Source organism: Atractosteus spatula, chromosome 18 (genome assembly GCF_055471065.1).
Source record: "Atractosteus spatula isolate fAtrSpa1 chromosome 18, fAtrSpa1.hap1, whole genome shotgun sequence".
NCBI lineage: Eukaryota > Metazoa > Chordata > Actinopteri > Semionotiformes > Lepisosteidae > Atractosteus > Atractosteus spatula.
The window spans coordinates 16,413,655-16,429,472 of record NC_142723.1 but is presented as its reverse complement, the minus strand read 5'-3'; the positions used below and the strand labels follow the sequence as shown (position 1 = coordinate 16,429,472).

At 42.0% G+C, this 15,818-nt stretch overlaps 1 protein-coding gene across 1 annotated transcript; it reads left to right on the top strand.

The window, feature by feature from the left end:
• The first annotated feature begins 2,499 nt into the window (after nt 1–2,499).
• On the top strand, nt 2,500–14,000 carry proza (protein Z, vitamin K-dependent plasma glycoprotein a). Its single transcript, XM_088936210.1, has 8 exons — nt 2,500–2,666; nt 6,146–6,306; nt 7,209–7,233; nt 8,013–8,126; nt 9,175–9,303; nt 10,345–10,469; nt 12,157–12,274; nt 13,173–14,000. The coding sequence occupies exons 1-8, from the start codon at nt 2,594–2,596 to the stop codon at nt 13,700–13,702; spliced, it is 1,275 nt and encodes a 424-aa protein (XP_088792336.1). The 5' UTR covers nt 2,500–2,593; the 3' UTR covers nt 13,703–14,000.
• Nucleotides 14,001–15,818: the final 1,818 nt, after the last annotated feature.

The following is a 15,818-nucleotide window of genomic DNA, read 5'->3' as shown; positions in this document are numbered from 1 at the left end:
CAGCTCGGCACGCCCCTCCTGCGGCGATCGCTTGCGCTGACACGGCTGCGCGTTCAATTAGTCAGCTGTGCTGCTGGATGGAAGGGGTGGGAGCGTGGTGGGCTGTAGAAATCCCAGCAAACGGTCTGAGCTGCTGTCTGCAAACAGGAAGGCCACATGGGTGGCAGTCTGGTTTCAGAAGGACGAGTAGACAGGTTCACCTCTCGCTTAGATTAGGCGTTAGATTCATAACGGCGTCCTGCGGTAGATAGCAGTAACAGAAATGTCGTTCTCCCAGATATTGTTTCTGGTTCACACTCGGTACAGTCTCCAGTACTGTACAAGAAAAGCGTTCTCCAACTCAAAATGCCACACACACAGTCTCAAAACAGATTGTAAAGGAGCACACAGGCTATCATGAACAGAACAAGCAGCAGTTAAGACAAGTTAATACAGGGGCATGATTACCCTTTTCATCAGCCAAATTCAATTATGTCACAGAGAACGTGAGCTTGTGGCCTCTAGGACAGAGCCAAACTCATCTCATTTTACAAATTGAGAAAAATACATTCAATCATTTTCTAACCGCTTTTTTCAATACAAATTTTCCCAGAAGCCAATTAATCGGCCAGCATGTCTTTGGACGGTGAGAGGATACTGGAGCACCTGGAGGAAACCCATGTGAACACGGAGAGAACATACAGACTCCACACAGACAGCACCCCTGGTCCAGAATTGAACTCGGGGCCCCAGCACTGCAAGGTACCCATGCTAACCACTTGTTAAGTGTTAACTGGCTTGCTAAGAAAAATATTCTCACTCAATAAAGCAAAATAAAGAACATAATTGAGATCAACAGAGTACCTGTCTATACAAGTAACAGGCTAATGGGGAAAAAAAGAAAGAAAGAAGAAAGAGAAGAGTTGTTTTGCTTTCCTCTCTAATGAGTGCTTGGCTGCTGTATAGTCGGGTCAAGGCCCTGACCTGCAGATGGACGTGCTCCTTTTTGTAAGAGCAACTTTGTTTCGTGAGATCACTGGGAAGGTTACAAATGACATTCTGCCCATCCCAGAATCTCATACAGCTGTGTCGCCAAAGAAGGCAGGGTACTGGTTTCACCAAAGGGGATGGGCAGTCAGTTCTATACACCCACAAAACCTCTTTTTGCTCAGTTTCTGAAACAAGAGGCACCTATTTACCTATTTATAACTCAATTAAAATTGATCCCCCAAAAAACAGGCAAATCTGGTTAGATCATGTGGGTGTTAAGTAACGATTTAATAATACATTGATTGGTTTATACTGTATTTCCCCTTTAAATACAAAAGGTGTGTAATCTAGACTGAGTCGTGATGCAGAAGGTCATTATGGGAGCCCCTGCAGTTACTCGTTAGTCTGCGTTTTGCTTGCCAGCCATTTTGTTAGGAAAGGGGAAGGAGGGAGAGGGTGTTGTGTCTTTGGTGATGTCGCAATATAATTAAAACAAACAACTCCCAAAAAACGGCTGACTAAGGCTCATATAACGTGAAATAACGTGGTCCAGCTGGAATCAGAGAGCCCCACCTTTACCAAACACAGAACACATGAGTAGACTTCCTGAGACAGTAGCTTCCACCCCCGCTCCTGGGGTGCCAGTGTCTACTGTTTACACTCAGACTGAGCTCTAAATCTCCAGAGATAATTTGTCTTGAACTGATCTGTTTGCTTACGTTTTTCTTGCTTCAGCACCCAGTCCTGACTTTCGAAAATACCCAACTTCAGCTTACAGAACCTGAAGCAACTCTCCTCAACCTCCTAGCCCATAATTCTAACTGCAAAGCTGATTAGGTGACCAGCTCACGAGGAGCAGGCACAAGAGGGAAAGACAAAATGTGAAACTCTCCCTTCATTTAATCCCTCTCCAGAGGTCCAGAAGGTGACATTTCAGGCAACACATCTGAATGAGGGCAGTTCTGAAACTGGTACAGAGTGGATACCAATTACAAATGCCTTTTAACTTTTTTATGAGAAAAACATATTTATAAATATGCCTTGAATATAAATTAACCTGTTATTAAGAAGTGGGCTGGGGTAAAATCCAGAAATAGTTGGTAACTACAGTACCTGTCACAGTGCTTTTGCTAACATAGCATTCAAACCTACTTATCAGATCTGAGATTGGATTTGCATTAGAAGTGTCAGAGATCACGCAGCGAGCTTCTGTAGTATTTATTCCAGCATCATAGGCAGTGATTTCACTACTTATTAAAACCACCTGCTTCCCTCTGTGTGTGTTGCCACAATACATTTTCATATTCAGTGGAACTTTGCTTCTCCTAATTCGTTGTTTCTTAGTCCCCGTGACTGTCAGAGGGACAGTTCAGTGGAAACCAGCTTAAGATAGCAATCTCCAGTACAAAGAATTGTGTAACATAGAAAATGTTTCATTGCTTGATCAGCTGATTCTTTCCTACGCCACTGCTGTGCTGTGAAAATCAAGAGTTATAGGTTGGGGTCCCCAGTCAGTCATTGAAATGGTAGATAAACAGGATATTGGCCTTTCTGGAAATAGGAACTTTGAACTCTTTGTTGTCAATATAGAGATACACTGAAGCTGCTATACAGCTCAACAAAAATGGACTCCTTCATCATCAGTCTGGCTGTAGCCTTAATGCTGAGCTGTGTAACAAGTCAAGATGCACAGAAAGGTAATGTGTGAATCTGATAGAGAGGCTTGTACTGTCATTTGAAATTCAGAATGCGGTGGCAGTGAATTTAGATAGATGATTATGCCTTTACTTTGTTGTGCAATGACGGCTATGGGTTCTCTCAGATTTTAAGTTTACACTTTGAATTTAAAATCATATGGAACATCAAACCAGCTAGTTGCTTCTTTGATTCAAAAGATGAGCTATATTTTAATTCGTGATCCAATTCATCAAATGAGCAGTGCACTGTCTATCTTTCCTGCATAAATGTGCAGCTATTATGGCTACTGTTGTGACTTAGAGAAGTTTCAGAAAAAGGATAATTTCTTTTTTCCCTTTACTACAAAGTGTGCCTACATTGGTTACACCACCTGTTGTGTACTTTAGAAGTAACGTCTCCTGTATTATTAATTGCTGAAGGCACAAGCATGCTATACGTTGTGAACATACATTTATTCCATGGTGCCTCATTCTATTATAGTACTGTAATTATATCCATAATGTTTCCTCTAGAAAAAAGGTTAGTTTGTGACTTCTCAGAAACTATAGGATTTTGTTTGTTTTTTTTTCATTTATTCACTATTGCCTACAAAATGTTTTGGGTGAGTTTGCAAGGTCTTCCATAAGATACAAAAGAGTATTTTATGGAAGAAACGTCTGAGCACCTCTGGTACAATTATAACAAAGACAGGAACAATAATGCTAGAAATATTCAAGCCTGTTTTTCCGTTTCTGCAAGTAATCATCGAAAATATAAAGGTGCAAATCCTACAAGAGAGAACAGAGATGTGGAAAAGAGGTTTTGATTCATTGCTTAAATTTTAGCAAACAGATTTCTTCAGTGGAACAAAAAGCATTGAAAGTCTTTGTTACATGAAAGTCATTCGTAAAGTACCTTAAAACCCTTGCCCTGGTTCACCAACAGCCTGGCTTATTGTATTACTGTGAGAGGGTTGGGGAGTTACACTAGCAGTGCAATCAGGAGCCCTGAATATGTGCGTGTTTATAAAGCAATGTAGGTGAATTATAAGAGTAAATAATAAGTTCCTATGGAACGAGTGGTAGTTCCTCAGAGTTGTGAATGAATCTTTGGTATAACTGGGATGAAAACAAGGCAAGAGTGTATTTTCACATGAGTGAAACTGTATGTGTGCTCCCCGTCTCTAAACCATTAAATCGTATTTTTTATCCACTGTAAGAACATAAAGAAGTCTTAAAAATGAAACGGCCATCTAGGCCATTCTGTAATTAGTAGCTAAGTGATTTAATTCATCTTGAACCAAGCCAGGGTATCTCCCTTGGCAACATAGCTGGGCAGCTTGTTTCCACAACATAGCCATACTGTTTGTTGTTCATAAATGCTTATTGAACCTACTTTAAACAGTGATGTTCCACATTACCATAGTTACATGGTGCTTTGCATGGTGTCTGAGTGCAGTAATTGATATCTGTTACTGGAAATCCATGTATCCACTCAAGATGTATCTGCCTGATAAGGGTCCTAACAGCATGGAATCGTATGAAAATACTGTTCCGTTAAAAATACAGCTAGGCTATAATAGTAGCCTAGTACTGCTGTCTTAATAAAAACCTACTTTATAAAATAAAGCAAAGCCAAAGCCAATTGGCACCATTTCATTTGGGCTTTTTTAAAGGTGAAGGTAAACACTGTACAGGTTTGCTGAGAGAAAAAATAGCCTGAGGTCTTTGTGGTTGTTATTTGCTGAAATGAGGTGGAAGGTTATCTGTGTAGAGTGTCTTATTTGTTTAGCTCCAGCATGAAGAACTGAAGCAAACACCTGGTTAATGAATCATGAGTTTTAGCTTTCTTGCGAAACCAGGCCTTATTCAAATGTCCTAGATGTTAGTGGTGCGATAAATCCAACTCTATAAATATAGAGGGCTGCTTTGTCACACAGATGCATCAAAAGCTTCAAACAGAGCAGAAAAAAACAGAACACAATACCGAAGTAATCTTTCATATTTAGTTTTCTTTGTTAAATAAGGTCTTCATCATCTGCTACTGCACTCTAAATACGAAGTCTATCAATTTTTCCCTCACGTTTTAGTGCTGACGTTAGTTGGAAGAATTTTTTTGTCACTTGTGGAATGTAGGTTATGTTTAAATGCCTTAATCTTAAAATGCTGAGGAAGTTCAGAAATAACCCAGAATTCTGCTTTAAAGTAGTGAAATAATACAAATGATCTGGTTTTCCACTGTAGATAAGTTACCGTAGGTACCTAAATCATTTCATGAAGGGAGGACATTTGGCCCATAATGATGACGATTTTTTTTTTAAGATAAGATTTTGTTTCTTTCAATTCTGAACCTAAGGTGCTGTCTGTGTGGAGTTTGTAGGTTTGCCCTGTGTTCACGTTTTTCCTCCAGGTGCTGGAGGAAATGCTGCCAGGTTAATTGGCTTTTGGGAAAACATGCCCAAGGTGTGAGTGTGTGCAGGTTTTTGGCAGTGTCTGTGTCTGGCATCCTGATCTGACTGCTCCCTGCCTTGTGCTCGTTGCTGGCCAGCAACCTTCTTAGTGGGTAAAGCAGTTAGAAAATGGATGGATTTTTATTTCTAGGGTTTGATTTCTCATAGCTGATGGTAAATGTATAGGAGATGCACATTATACTCTAGTACAAAGGAACCATGTTACTATGCACGTACAGTATATCAGGTTAATGATGAATAGAGTTATGTTGAATAAAAACCACTAGATGGAGCTAGTAGGTAATATTCTGTGAGTTTATACATTTGAAGAGAGAGAAAAAACAAAGTCACCCAGGCTGCAGAACTATGTGGGAAGGAGGGAACAGTGCACTGACAGCACTGCTTTGGACAGTAACTGCATCACTGACATGGCAATTTGCACATCTTAATCCAGTGACAAACAGTCCAGAAGTGAAAGACTCAGCCATGAAAATGGAGAAAGAATTCGTTTTGGAGCTGGTGTATTTATTGCTGTACTCTTTCAAATTCAAATAGGGAGCCTCTTACAGAAGTTAATGTCCCCAGGTGTTAAGAACGTATTAATGGTTATAGGTGAGAGGATGTCATCTGGTAGTTAGCAGCTACTTGATCCAAGAATTTCATCCAGGAGTTTTTGGAAAGAAGCCAGGGTATCAGCTTCAACGACATGGCTGGGCAACTTGTTCTACACTCCCATATCTAAGACTCTTCCAGAATGTAGTTTGGTATGGAGATTGCCTTGTTGAACCTGCTTCTGCTTTTTAGCTTTTATCTTGGTTTTACAGTCTGTGCCTCACTTTTCCAGCAAGGGTTTTAGCTGTATTAGTGCACAGCTGTGGTAACGCCAAAGGGAGATTTAGCTAAAATCTCAATTCGTCCACCAATTATTCATCCATGTATTATCAAATGTCAAGCTAACCAGTGGCAGAAGTAGAGAGGTGACCAAAGAAGTGAAGTCATTCAGGTTTCGTAAAGGGACAGAGTCAGGGGAGGGTTTCTGCTTTGTTACAGTGTTTCTGGACAAAGCCACTGCCAGTAGGATCATTGGAAGACACAGGCGCGCCAATCACAGGAATGAAGAAAGCCTGCCCCCAAATCTGGAGCGAGAGTGTGTGGAAGAGGTGTGCAGCTACGAGGAAGCCCGAGAAATATTCAAAGATTCCTACCGAACAGTAAGTACCCCCTCTTTGCATGTAGTCAAAACAGTGCTCACCGTGCCAGACACAAAGACCCAGTGTCGACATTGTGTTTCACTAAACTGCAGTCAGTGCACAGTGCAGCCCTGTGAAAGCCCAGCTGCATGGATGCACTGAAGTCTTAAGGTAAAGGAACAGTGTTACGTTCTGCAGTTTGCATTCAGATAGAAAGGTATTCCCTTTTTCTGCTCGGTCCAGACTCGTACATCAAGTTGACAATGAGGCACAATAATAAAGGCAGCACAATAGTGAGCACTGCTGGCTCGCAGCGCTGGGGCCCTGGGGTGCTGTCTGTGTGGAGTTTGTATGTTCTCCCCGTGTGCCTGTGAGTTTCCTCCTGATGCTCTGGTTTCCTCCTGCTGTCCAAAACCGTACTGGCAGGTTAATGAGCTCCTGGGGGAAACTGGCCCAGGTGTGAGTGTGCTTGAGTTTGTGTCTGTGCGTGCCATCCAGGGTGTACCCTGCCTCCAGGCTGCTGCTTGTCAAAATAGGCTCCGGCTCCCCTGTGACCCTGAACTAGATAAAGCCGAAAATGGATGAATGGAATCAAATGCATAATTATTACGCATTGCACTAGTAGAAGTATATCATTTCACTTTACACACCTGAGCCTATAAAAGCCTTGAGTCTTGAGTTTTCTAGTCACTCTATTTTTTAAGGTGCTTTCTGTACTTTGCATCATTTTTTAACTGTAAGATAGATTCATCTCATATGTTTTTCTCCCTTCCAAGTATAAATGAGTTAGATTATAAAGCATGCTGGTGTTTTTACTGGAGTTTGTAATATTTCCTCACATGTACATCATGTATTCAGTTCAAGATCTCCAGCCCCTATGAAATCCACATGAACTGGCTTCTGACATTGCTGTCTCTTTTCAGGACATATTCTGGACAGTGTATATCGGTAAGTACCAGTATAATAAGTGTCTTGTGATGGCCAAATGGCAAAGATGAAAACATAAAGAAATGGATTCTACAGCTAGGATGACCACAAAGCCTTCTGATCTTTCTCTCAATCAAGTGATCGTGAAAAAGGTTCTTTTGTCAAATGTTTCAAAGCCTTTTGCAGGTCAACTGATATGATTCAGCATATAATAGCAATAAAACCTTTCCTAGCCTCAACAGAAAAACTGTGTGACTGAGCACATTTCTCCCTTTTGGGAAATGGGTTTGACTGCAACACCAACTCCTGCATTCCTCTCCTTCCCCATCAAACTCATTCATGCCAGACGTCAGCAGCGATGACACCGATAAGACTGCCGTACTCACCTCTGCTGAAGGTCTCGGTGCCTGTAAAATGTTTCCTTTGCCAAGTTAATGCAACAATTAAACCATTTCAATAATAGGCTATTTGCAATTGGAAAAAAGACCAGAAGGACCATGCAGAAAGAATGGCAAAACATGGTTTTCCTGAGAGATTCCTTGGCCCACTTTGGAAATCTCCAAGTGAATTCAGGGTAGAGTTTCCAGACTATGTTACAACAGAGGCACATATGCTACACCTGTTCGGTGGATACGTAAACTTTCGTAACACTTTTCCAGAATGCTGAGAACATTTTTCTTCTCTCATCTTAAGCAGTTTTAGGAATACCGGGCTCCTTTGGAAGTGAAGGAATCTGAGGATCCTTCTGGGTCACACGTGATAGGTTATGAACTCAACCCACTTCCCTCATTACTCCACAGACGGGGATCAGTGTGCGAACAAACCGTGCAAGAATGGAGCCCTGTGTGCCGACAGCATAGGGGGGTACGACTGTATCTGCAAGAATGGCTTCTCTGGGGTTCACTGCGAAACCGGTGAGCAGCAGGAGGAATCTGACCTGTTTCGTATTCCACAAACTCTCAGTGACTTTCAGTGGAGCACAGGTGTTTTAAGGTTTAACACACAATGCTGTTTTTGTATCACTGCAAAATCCCCTTCATTAATGAACAAACATACCGAATGAACTGTAAGTGAAGTGAAGGAGAGGAGATCATTTCATATTTGGTTTTTAGTAGCTAATTGATCCAAGGATTAATTGAAACAAGCCAGGGTATCAGCTTAGAAAGCCTGGTTCTAGATTCCCATAACCATTTGCTTAAAGAAGTGGCTCTTGTGCTCCATTTTAAAGGTTTATTCCCATTTGTATTTGTGCCCTTCAGTTTACGCTTGATTGTTGAATCTGAGGCCCACAGCAACTCAGTCAGGGTTTTGATTATCTGAATCACGTGTGCACAGTCAATTGTGTTTGTGTACTTCTCTATGTCAAAATCTGCAACATTCTTGCAAGAACTAGCACCATCTGGGGCCATACGACTTCAAAAAATCCTTCAGTGTGAGTGTGTGCATGTCTGTGTTTGTGTGTGGTCTACGATGGACTTGTGTCCCGTCCAGGGTGTACCCTACTTTGTGCCTGTGGCTTGCTGGGATAGGCTCCAGCTCCCCCACGACCCTGAATTGGAAGAAAAAGATAGAAAATGAATGGATGGGTCCACTCTGGGGTGGCACAGTAGTAGAAATGGCTGAATAGTCACTTCTGAGAGACTAATTTACCCTGAACAACTTCCTCTCCAGTTCTTGGTTGTTTGAAGACAAACCGAACTTCCTGTCCCTTACACTGTGGCCTCTTTGTCTCAGTCCTCGCACCGCACAAGTTCCCTTCCTGACTGATTTGTCTTTGCTGACTCTTAGAATTCTCTCAGCAGAACAACCCAGAAACGTCAAGAACCTGAGATGAGCCTCTCGGCAAACTATTGTTTTTATCCACATGACCATTGCAAGAACACGGGTTCTCCTCAGCCATCGCTTCAGCAGGTTCGCTCTCATTGCTTCATTAACCATGCCTGTTGCTGTGGCTCTCCCCAGATCAGACTCTGTGCACGAGGAATGAGGACAAAGGCTGCAGCCAGTTCTGCCAGCCGGGGTTTCAGTCTTATCAGTGCTCCTGTGCCAGCGGATACGAGCTCCGAGAAAGAGAAAAGTGTGTTCCTCTTGGTAAGAGCCATCTCTCACTGAGGGATATTGAACATGTCCTTTACAGGCAGTTGCTTTGCTTTGTAATAAATAGAATGATTTGGACTGAGCTGTGTAAAAATCTCTCTGGCTGGCCTTATCAATCCCTAAGGGCAGAAACAGAGGCTCATGCAGAAAGTACACTTGTGCACTTGAGAAGCAGATGCAGAGTGATATACAGTATAGAATAGATACAATGAACAGATAAGGGTTGTTCCTTATTTGTCTTTGTCCACTGTTATTTCATTTATACTTCATTGAATAGTTTACCATACAAGTTGAGCTTGATTCTCTGTTGCACTTAAAGCCATAGATTAGGATCTTTCATGTGGTTAGATGATCTGTCAGTTTTATTGAGTTTATACAAGGGGAAGATTAATAGGGTTGCACCATATCTTTAGGCTCAGGTGTGTATTGTCAGCTGTCAATGGGTTGCTGGGGTGTCAGAAAGCTGGGTATGATAGTGTTTCTCATGTGAACTCCATGTGTTGTCTGATTGACCTGTTGAATGAATTAAAAGATTTTGTGTTTTTTTTCCCATTCATTTTTTTTTCTGTGGCAAATGTCAAGCAATATCATTATTGTTGTTCCGATTCAGGTAACTTGAGTCCGTGCTGAAAACAGCTGACAAGCTCTCATTAAGATTGAGGGCACTTCACTGAAGCATGGAGCTTTTAAACTCAAAGCCCAACTGCAGCCATAAACCAGAGGACATTGGAGTTCCCTCTGCTTGGGACTGGGAGATACTGCTTTATGAATGTAGCCCTGGAGCTCCATGTACATATCTTCCAAATATATCTGCTGGCTTTTCTGCCACTTTCAAAAACAGATATGCATCAAGAGAAGTGACGCCTCCCACTTAGTCACACCAACATTTAGATATCTAATACTACCATCCAGCCCAACTCAGATATGACTCTAAATTCAAACAGGGACTTGTGGCAGGAGTCTGTGCCCTGCTGCAAAGTTCCAGTGGAAACAGACAAAATTGCAGCACTAATGTGTTTGTTTTTTTTCTGGCAGGAGAATTCTCCTGTGGCAAAGTGAGCACATCAAGGCTGAAGGACCCAAGGGTGTTGGAGCAAAGCATCAAGACACACAGCAGTAGCGTGAGCTTGCCCTGTGCCACAGGCGAGTGCCCGTGGCAGGTATGTGTGACCAGAGGCTTGATTGCAGCTGGTTAGAATGCAAGTGGCACTCCTCCAGCATGCCCACCTGTCACAATGATTCCCGTTGCTGTCAGATCACCAGTGTCCCACTGTAGTCACTGTAATCCTACAGGTCCATCACAAGTCACGGGGGTTGTTGTATCTTCAAAATGTGGACTAACACCAAATCCTTGCCTGGCAGCATTTAACCTATTGGGTGCCATCTCTTCCCAGGGCCGGATTTTGGTGTTCGTAGGCCCTTAGCACTTTCACTCCGAAATGTGCAAAAAGAGGGGTAAATGCCGATTGAATAACATCGATTGACACGATGCACTTGAAACGATCCTAATGCTAAACCACGTGATTGATGGAGCGAGACGAACGACCATCACTTCCGTCCTTCTAGTTTCTAGAACAGCCGCTAGATACCAGATGATTATTGATTTGGAGCACCTAGAGCCGATCGCACACGATCGCGTTTTTTGTTAGTCACTAGTGTTTCCCTCCTTCGTAGGCCCTGAAAATTCCGCAGGCCCTAGGCACTGTGCCTACAGTGCCTAATGGGAAATCCTAATGGGAAATCCGGCACTGTTTCTTCCATAAACCTGGCTAGAGCGAGCTTGTGACCTGACTAGACTCTTGACATCTCAGTTGCACTGTAGGGCTCGTTCTGCATTCTGAGCCAGCACCTTCACAGACTGACAGATGGGGAAGCCCCTGGCAGATCACTTTGACTATGTGCAGCAAGCCATATCAACAAACGTGTACAACAAACGTGTCATGAAAAACAACAGACATCTTGAATGATGACCCATAAGACAGGAGACACAGGATTTCCCTCTGCTCAAGACTGGGAAATGGTGCTTGGTGAATGTAGCCCTGTGACTCCATGTGCATCACATTTCCTACTTTTGTTACTTAATTGATCAACTTCTTATATCTGTTGCAAAAGGGTTTTTACTTGGTCCCAGACCCCTCGTCTATTACACAGGACTGTAATAAGTATTATAATAATTCCTTACGCTTATATAGCACTTTTCAGGACACTCCATTCAAAATGCTTTACAGGTAATTAGGACTCTTCTCCATCACCACCTGGTTGATGCGACGGCAGCCAGAGTGTGCCAGTCCGCTCACCACACACCAGCTCTCGGTGGGGAGGAGCAAAGAGCGATGAAGCCAGTTTGAGAGATAGGGATTATTAGGAGTCCATGTTTGGTAAAGGCCGGGGGAAACTCCAAACACCAAATTTAGGTCCAGGATTGTGACCGTTGCAATATTAAAATAAGAGAACTATGGCGCAGTTACAGCTCAGCATGACATAGAAAGAGATACACAGAGCATTGGATGAAAGAGGAAAATGGAGACAGTGTATTGTCTAATGTGCAGTGTTGCATGGAACTAGCATAGACTAACATGGACTTGCTAATAGATTTTTTGCCAAAGGAGAATAATACTGATCACCTGTTTACACTCCCTGATCAGTGCAAGGCTTTGTCAGAACTTTAGCCAAGCGTGCTCAGTTTATATTTAAATGCAATCCTGGATGTGTACAATTTGGAAGCAATTCTTAAAACCACTTCTTAATGTGGGCAGCTCCAGTTAGGTGATGTAGTGTGTGTATTATTTGCTAGAAAACAAAATCCTCAGTAACTCTGTTTGCTGTTTGTCTGTCGTCCTGAAACAGGCCCTGTTGAAAAGCGAGCAGTCAGATGGGTTTTGTACCGGAGTCATCCTTAAGGACAACCTGGTGCTCACTACGGCACAGTGTGCCACCAGGTTCAGCAGTTTTCAGGTTGTTGTAGGTAAGTTTGAGATCGTTTAAGGACAAATGAGGGACTGGGAAAGAGAAAGGTATTGCTCTTTACTAAATATCAGTCTTACTGATGGCATCCATGAGCTGATAACTGAGTGTGATACTGTACACAAATATAAAGAATATCAGGACATATTAATTTACTGAAAAGAGGAAGGACAAACTCACTCCATCAGTTCGATGACAATCTAGATTTCTCCCCTTTTTACTTGAAAATCTAATGGTGTGTGACACTAATTAATTACAGTAGCTTTGGCACCTATGCAGGAAAACTCCCCTGGATTTATAGCACATGGGAGACATGCTGCTTCTCCAATCAGTGCTGTATTGTATCTTCTGTTAGAGGTTCATTGAGATATGTACACATTTCACTCAAAATCGTTTCGGCAAAAGCTTGCAATTGTGACTTTGGTGTAAATGAAGGAAATGAATTGAACATGTTGTGTTTAGCTGAGCAGTTAAAAAGCTTTGTTTTGTAGCCCCCCCATCACTGAACTGTTAAAGCACTGCCCACCTGGTTAACTACAGGCCCTCCACAAGAAGGTGGTCCCATTATCTTCAACCCACTGGTGGTCACCTAGGACCACCGAGAATATAGACTGAAACAACACTGTAGAAAAGAAAACTATAGTTAAGTCTTGGTCCAGCCAGACTGTCAAGGAAAATAATCATCTTCTCATTTTGAACGCTCTGTTTGTTTTTGCACAACAAAGTCTGTTTTGTTTTAGATTTTTTTGCGATCTTGAGCCCATTTGAAGGGCAGGTTTCCTCCTGCCCACAGAGTCACGTTTCAGAGGCTGGACATTTGGTACCTTTGCAAACGAAAGGCAGGAGGAGGGGGGCTTCTCTCCCCTCGCAGTGAAACTGTGATTTTTCACCCATTCCAGGAAAAATGCAAATACCTTATGAGGAGGGAGAGCAGGTCTTGTACGTGAAGAGCATCCACAAGCACCCCAAGCATGTGGCAGGCAGGCCGGAGAATGACCTGGCCCTCGTTGAGCTGAGAGAGCGGATCAGGTTTAAGAGACAGGCCGCGGCGCCCTGCCTGCCGGAGAGAGACTTTGCCGAGAACGTGCTGATGGGAGAGAAGTCAAAAGCCCTGGTGATGGGGTGGAACTACACCGGCGACGCCCTGCACGGCAGTTTGAAGCTCAGTTCCTTTGGCTACCTGCCCCTGCCTCAGTGCCAGGAGAAGCATGACGGCCTGCTAACCAACAAGATGTTCTGCACCACCTCCCCCGAGAGGGCCAACTGCTTCTTCGGACCTGGAACCCCAGTGGTTTCTATTCACAAGCAAGTGGCCTTCCTCGTGGGCCTCCTGAGCAGACCCCAGGGACAGGCCTGTGAGAAAGGCTTTGTGTACCAGAAGATATCCCGTTTTCTGCCCTGGCTCAGATCTTTCATGGAGGCTCGGTGAGGTGAAAAAACAGCCATCGCGGAGACCTCATTGCCTGCACCGGTTGCCTGTATGGGCTCTTCGCAGGCTGTGTGAAGACGACCCGAGCTCTTTGTTCTATTGATAACTATGTAGGCCCGTCTGATTTGTTCGATCAAGAAATCCCTAGGTTATACATGTTATTTGATAAGTCAGATCTGGCTGTTTCTGAAGACTATTGTCATGTTGGTTTATAGTACATTTTATGCTATATTGGTTCAAACAAAGGAGTGTAAATCCTACATTTTAGTCGCCTTAAAAATAAAATAGAATGTTTGTATTTTATGACTCTGTTTGGTCTTATGTATGCATGCCTGCAAATATTTGATGGATTTTTACCATTGTATTATATTAGATTTGCATACAACCTACACTTTGCTTTTCCTCTGCTGTTTTTTTTATTCCTCTTCAGATTCCTACTTTTTAAGATTGCTTCCCTTATTGTGCACTATCAGCATGCAGAACATTGCTTACTAACTTCCTCACATTGTTTAGAAGATGTAAATAATGTGTCGACATAATCACAGTCTCTTTCACAAATAAAGACTCGGGAGCTTTAGCTCTTTCCAAAAAATCAAATGAGCTTTTCCCCAAAAAAAACCTTTAAAGTTAAAAAAGTGACCGTTTTACCTGAAAGTGTCTGAAGGTGTTTAGAGACGAGGTTAAATTCCTAAAACTGATTATTGAGGAGTGTTTAATAACAGTTTGGCTTTAATACCCTTTGGTGCTACTTCCTTATTTTAATGGCCTAACATTGCAACTCAGATCTGTAAAAGGGTTGTGGTTTTACTGTTGCTTTTGTGGTTGAAAATCAAAGAGTTTAAGTAAATAAGGATGAGTTCCAAGTGACGGGTTAACAGTCGTGAGGCCGCGTTGCCGTGGAGACAGCAGGTAAAATGGGCCTTCACAGATGCAAACAGGATTATTCTCAGATGCACTTGAAACCTCTTTCAGTTTTAATTCTAATTCACATGGTCTCTCCGGCACAAAGGTGATGTTCCACTCATTTCCATTACTGTTTTACAATAAAAGTACTCATCTGCATTCACTGAGCCAGTACTGTACCACATACTTCCTAATTATTTAGAAGAAGGATTTTTTGTAGGTTTTCTTTTAACTGTCACATCTCTGATGCTCTGATACCACATTCCAGAGGGACTTATCTAGTGATGCCATTTACTGTTTGCTTTTCTACAAAAGACGATACATTTTGGAACTTTCTGAATGTGTCCCCACCCTTGATATAGTTTATATGGTCTGTAGGTTTTGTTCAATTTTACAAAACTAAGGAAATTAATTTTATACTTAGAGGCACACAGTCAACTTGCCTGATGAAGGGCTGATTATGCATCATAAAAAACAGACAAAAGTATAAATTAATTGAATATTCACGTGCAAAAAAGACACAGAAATGTTTAATACTGTCACTTATCAGTCAGCTTTCCCTAATGTAAATAAGCATGGTTATCAGTCAATGGAGCCTAAAAATCACCCTTGAAATCAAATATTATAATTTATATTTTACCATTCTTACCATTCTCTTTACCTTGAGAAAGTGACATCTCCACATTAAACCCCTATTCATTCATTTCCCTCCCCTGCACAAAATGACATGACTAATTAAGATTATCCATCTGGCAAAATGAAAAATAATAATAACATTAACATTGCAGACACCGAGAAAAAACATCCTCCAAAATACTTGTTGTTTAAGTTGCTTTGGTGTGTTTTTTCCAGTAAGTACAGAGCGGCATTTATGAATCTGCAGGGCAAATGTTGCTCTTTATTGATACCCTCTGTTTCTAGAAATTAAAATCGAGGAAAGTAATAAAATAGTTCAATGCACCAATAAGTGTAAATCTCGAATAGAATACTGTATTTCATTTTATTTTTTGCCCCCAGAAAGTCCTCAAGAAAGAGATCAAATGCAAGCTGCTAAATTAGGAACATTACAAAGGTTACAAAAAAAGAGGAGGTATTTAATCATAAATAGTTCATCTAGTAAACAGTAGCGAATTGATTCTGAAGATCTCATCCAGCTGTTTCTTGAAAGAAACCTGGGAGTTAACTGAATATGTTGCTTGGTGGTTTATTCCTA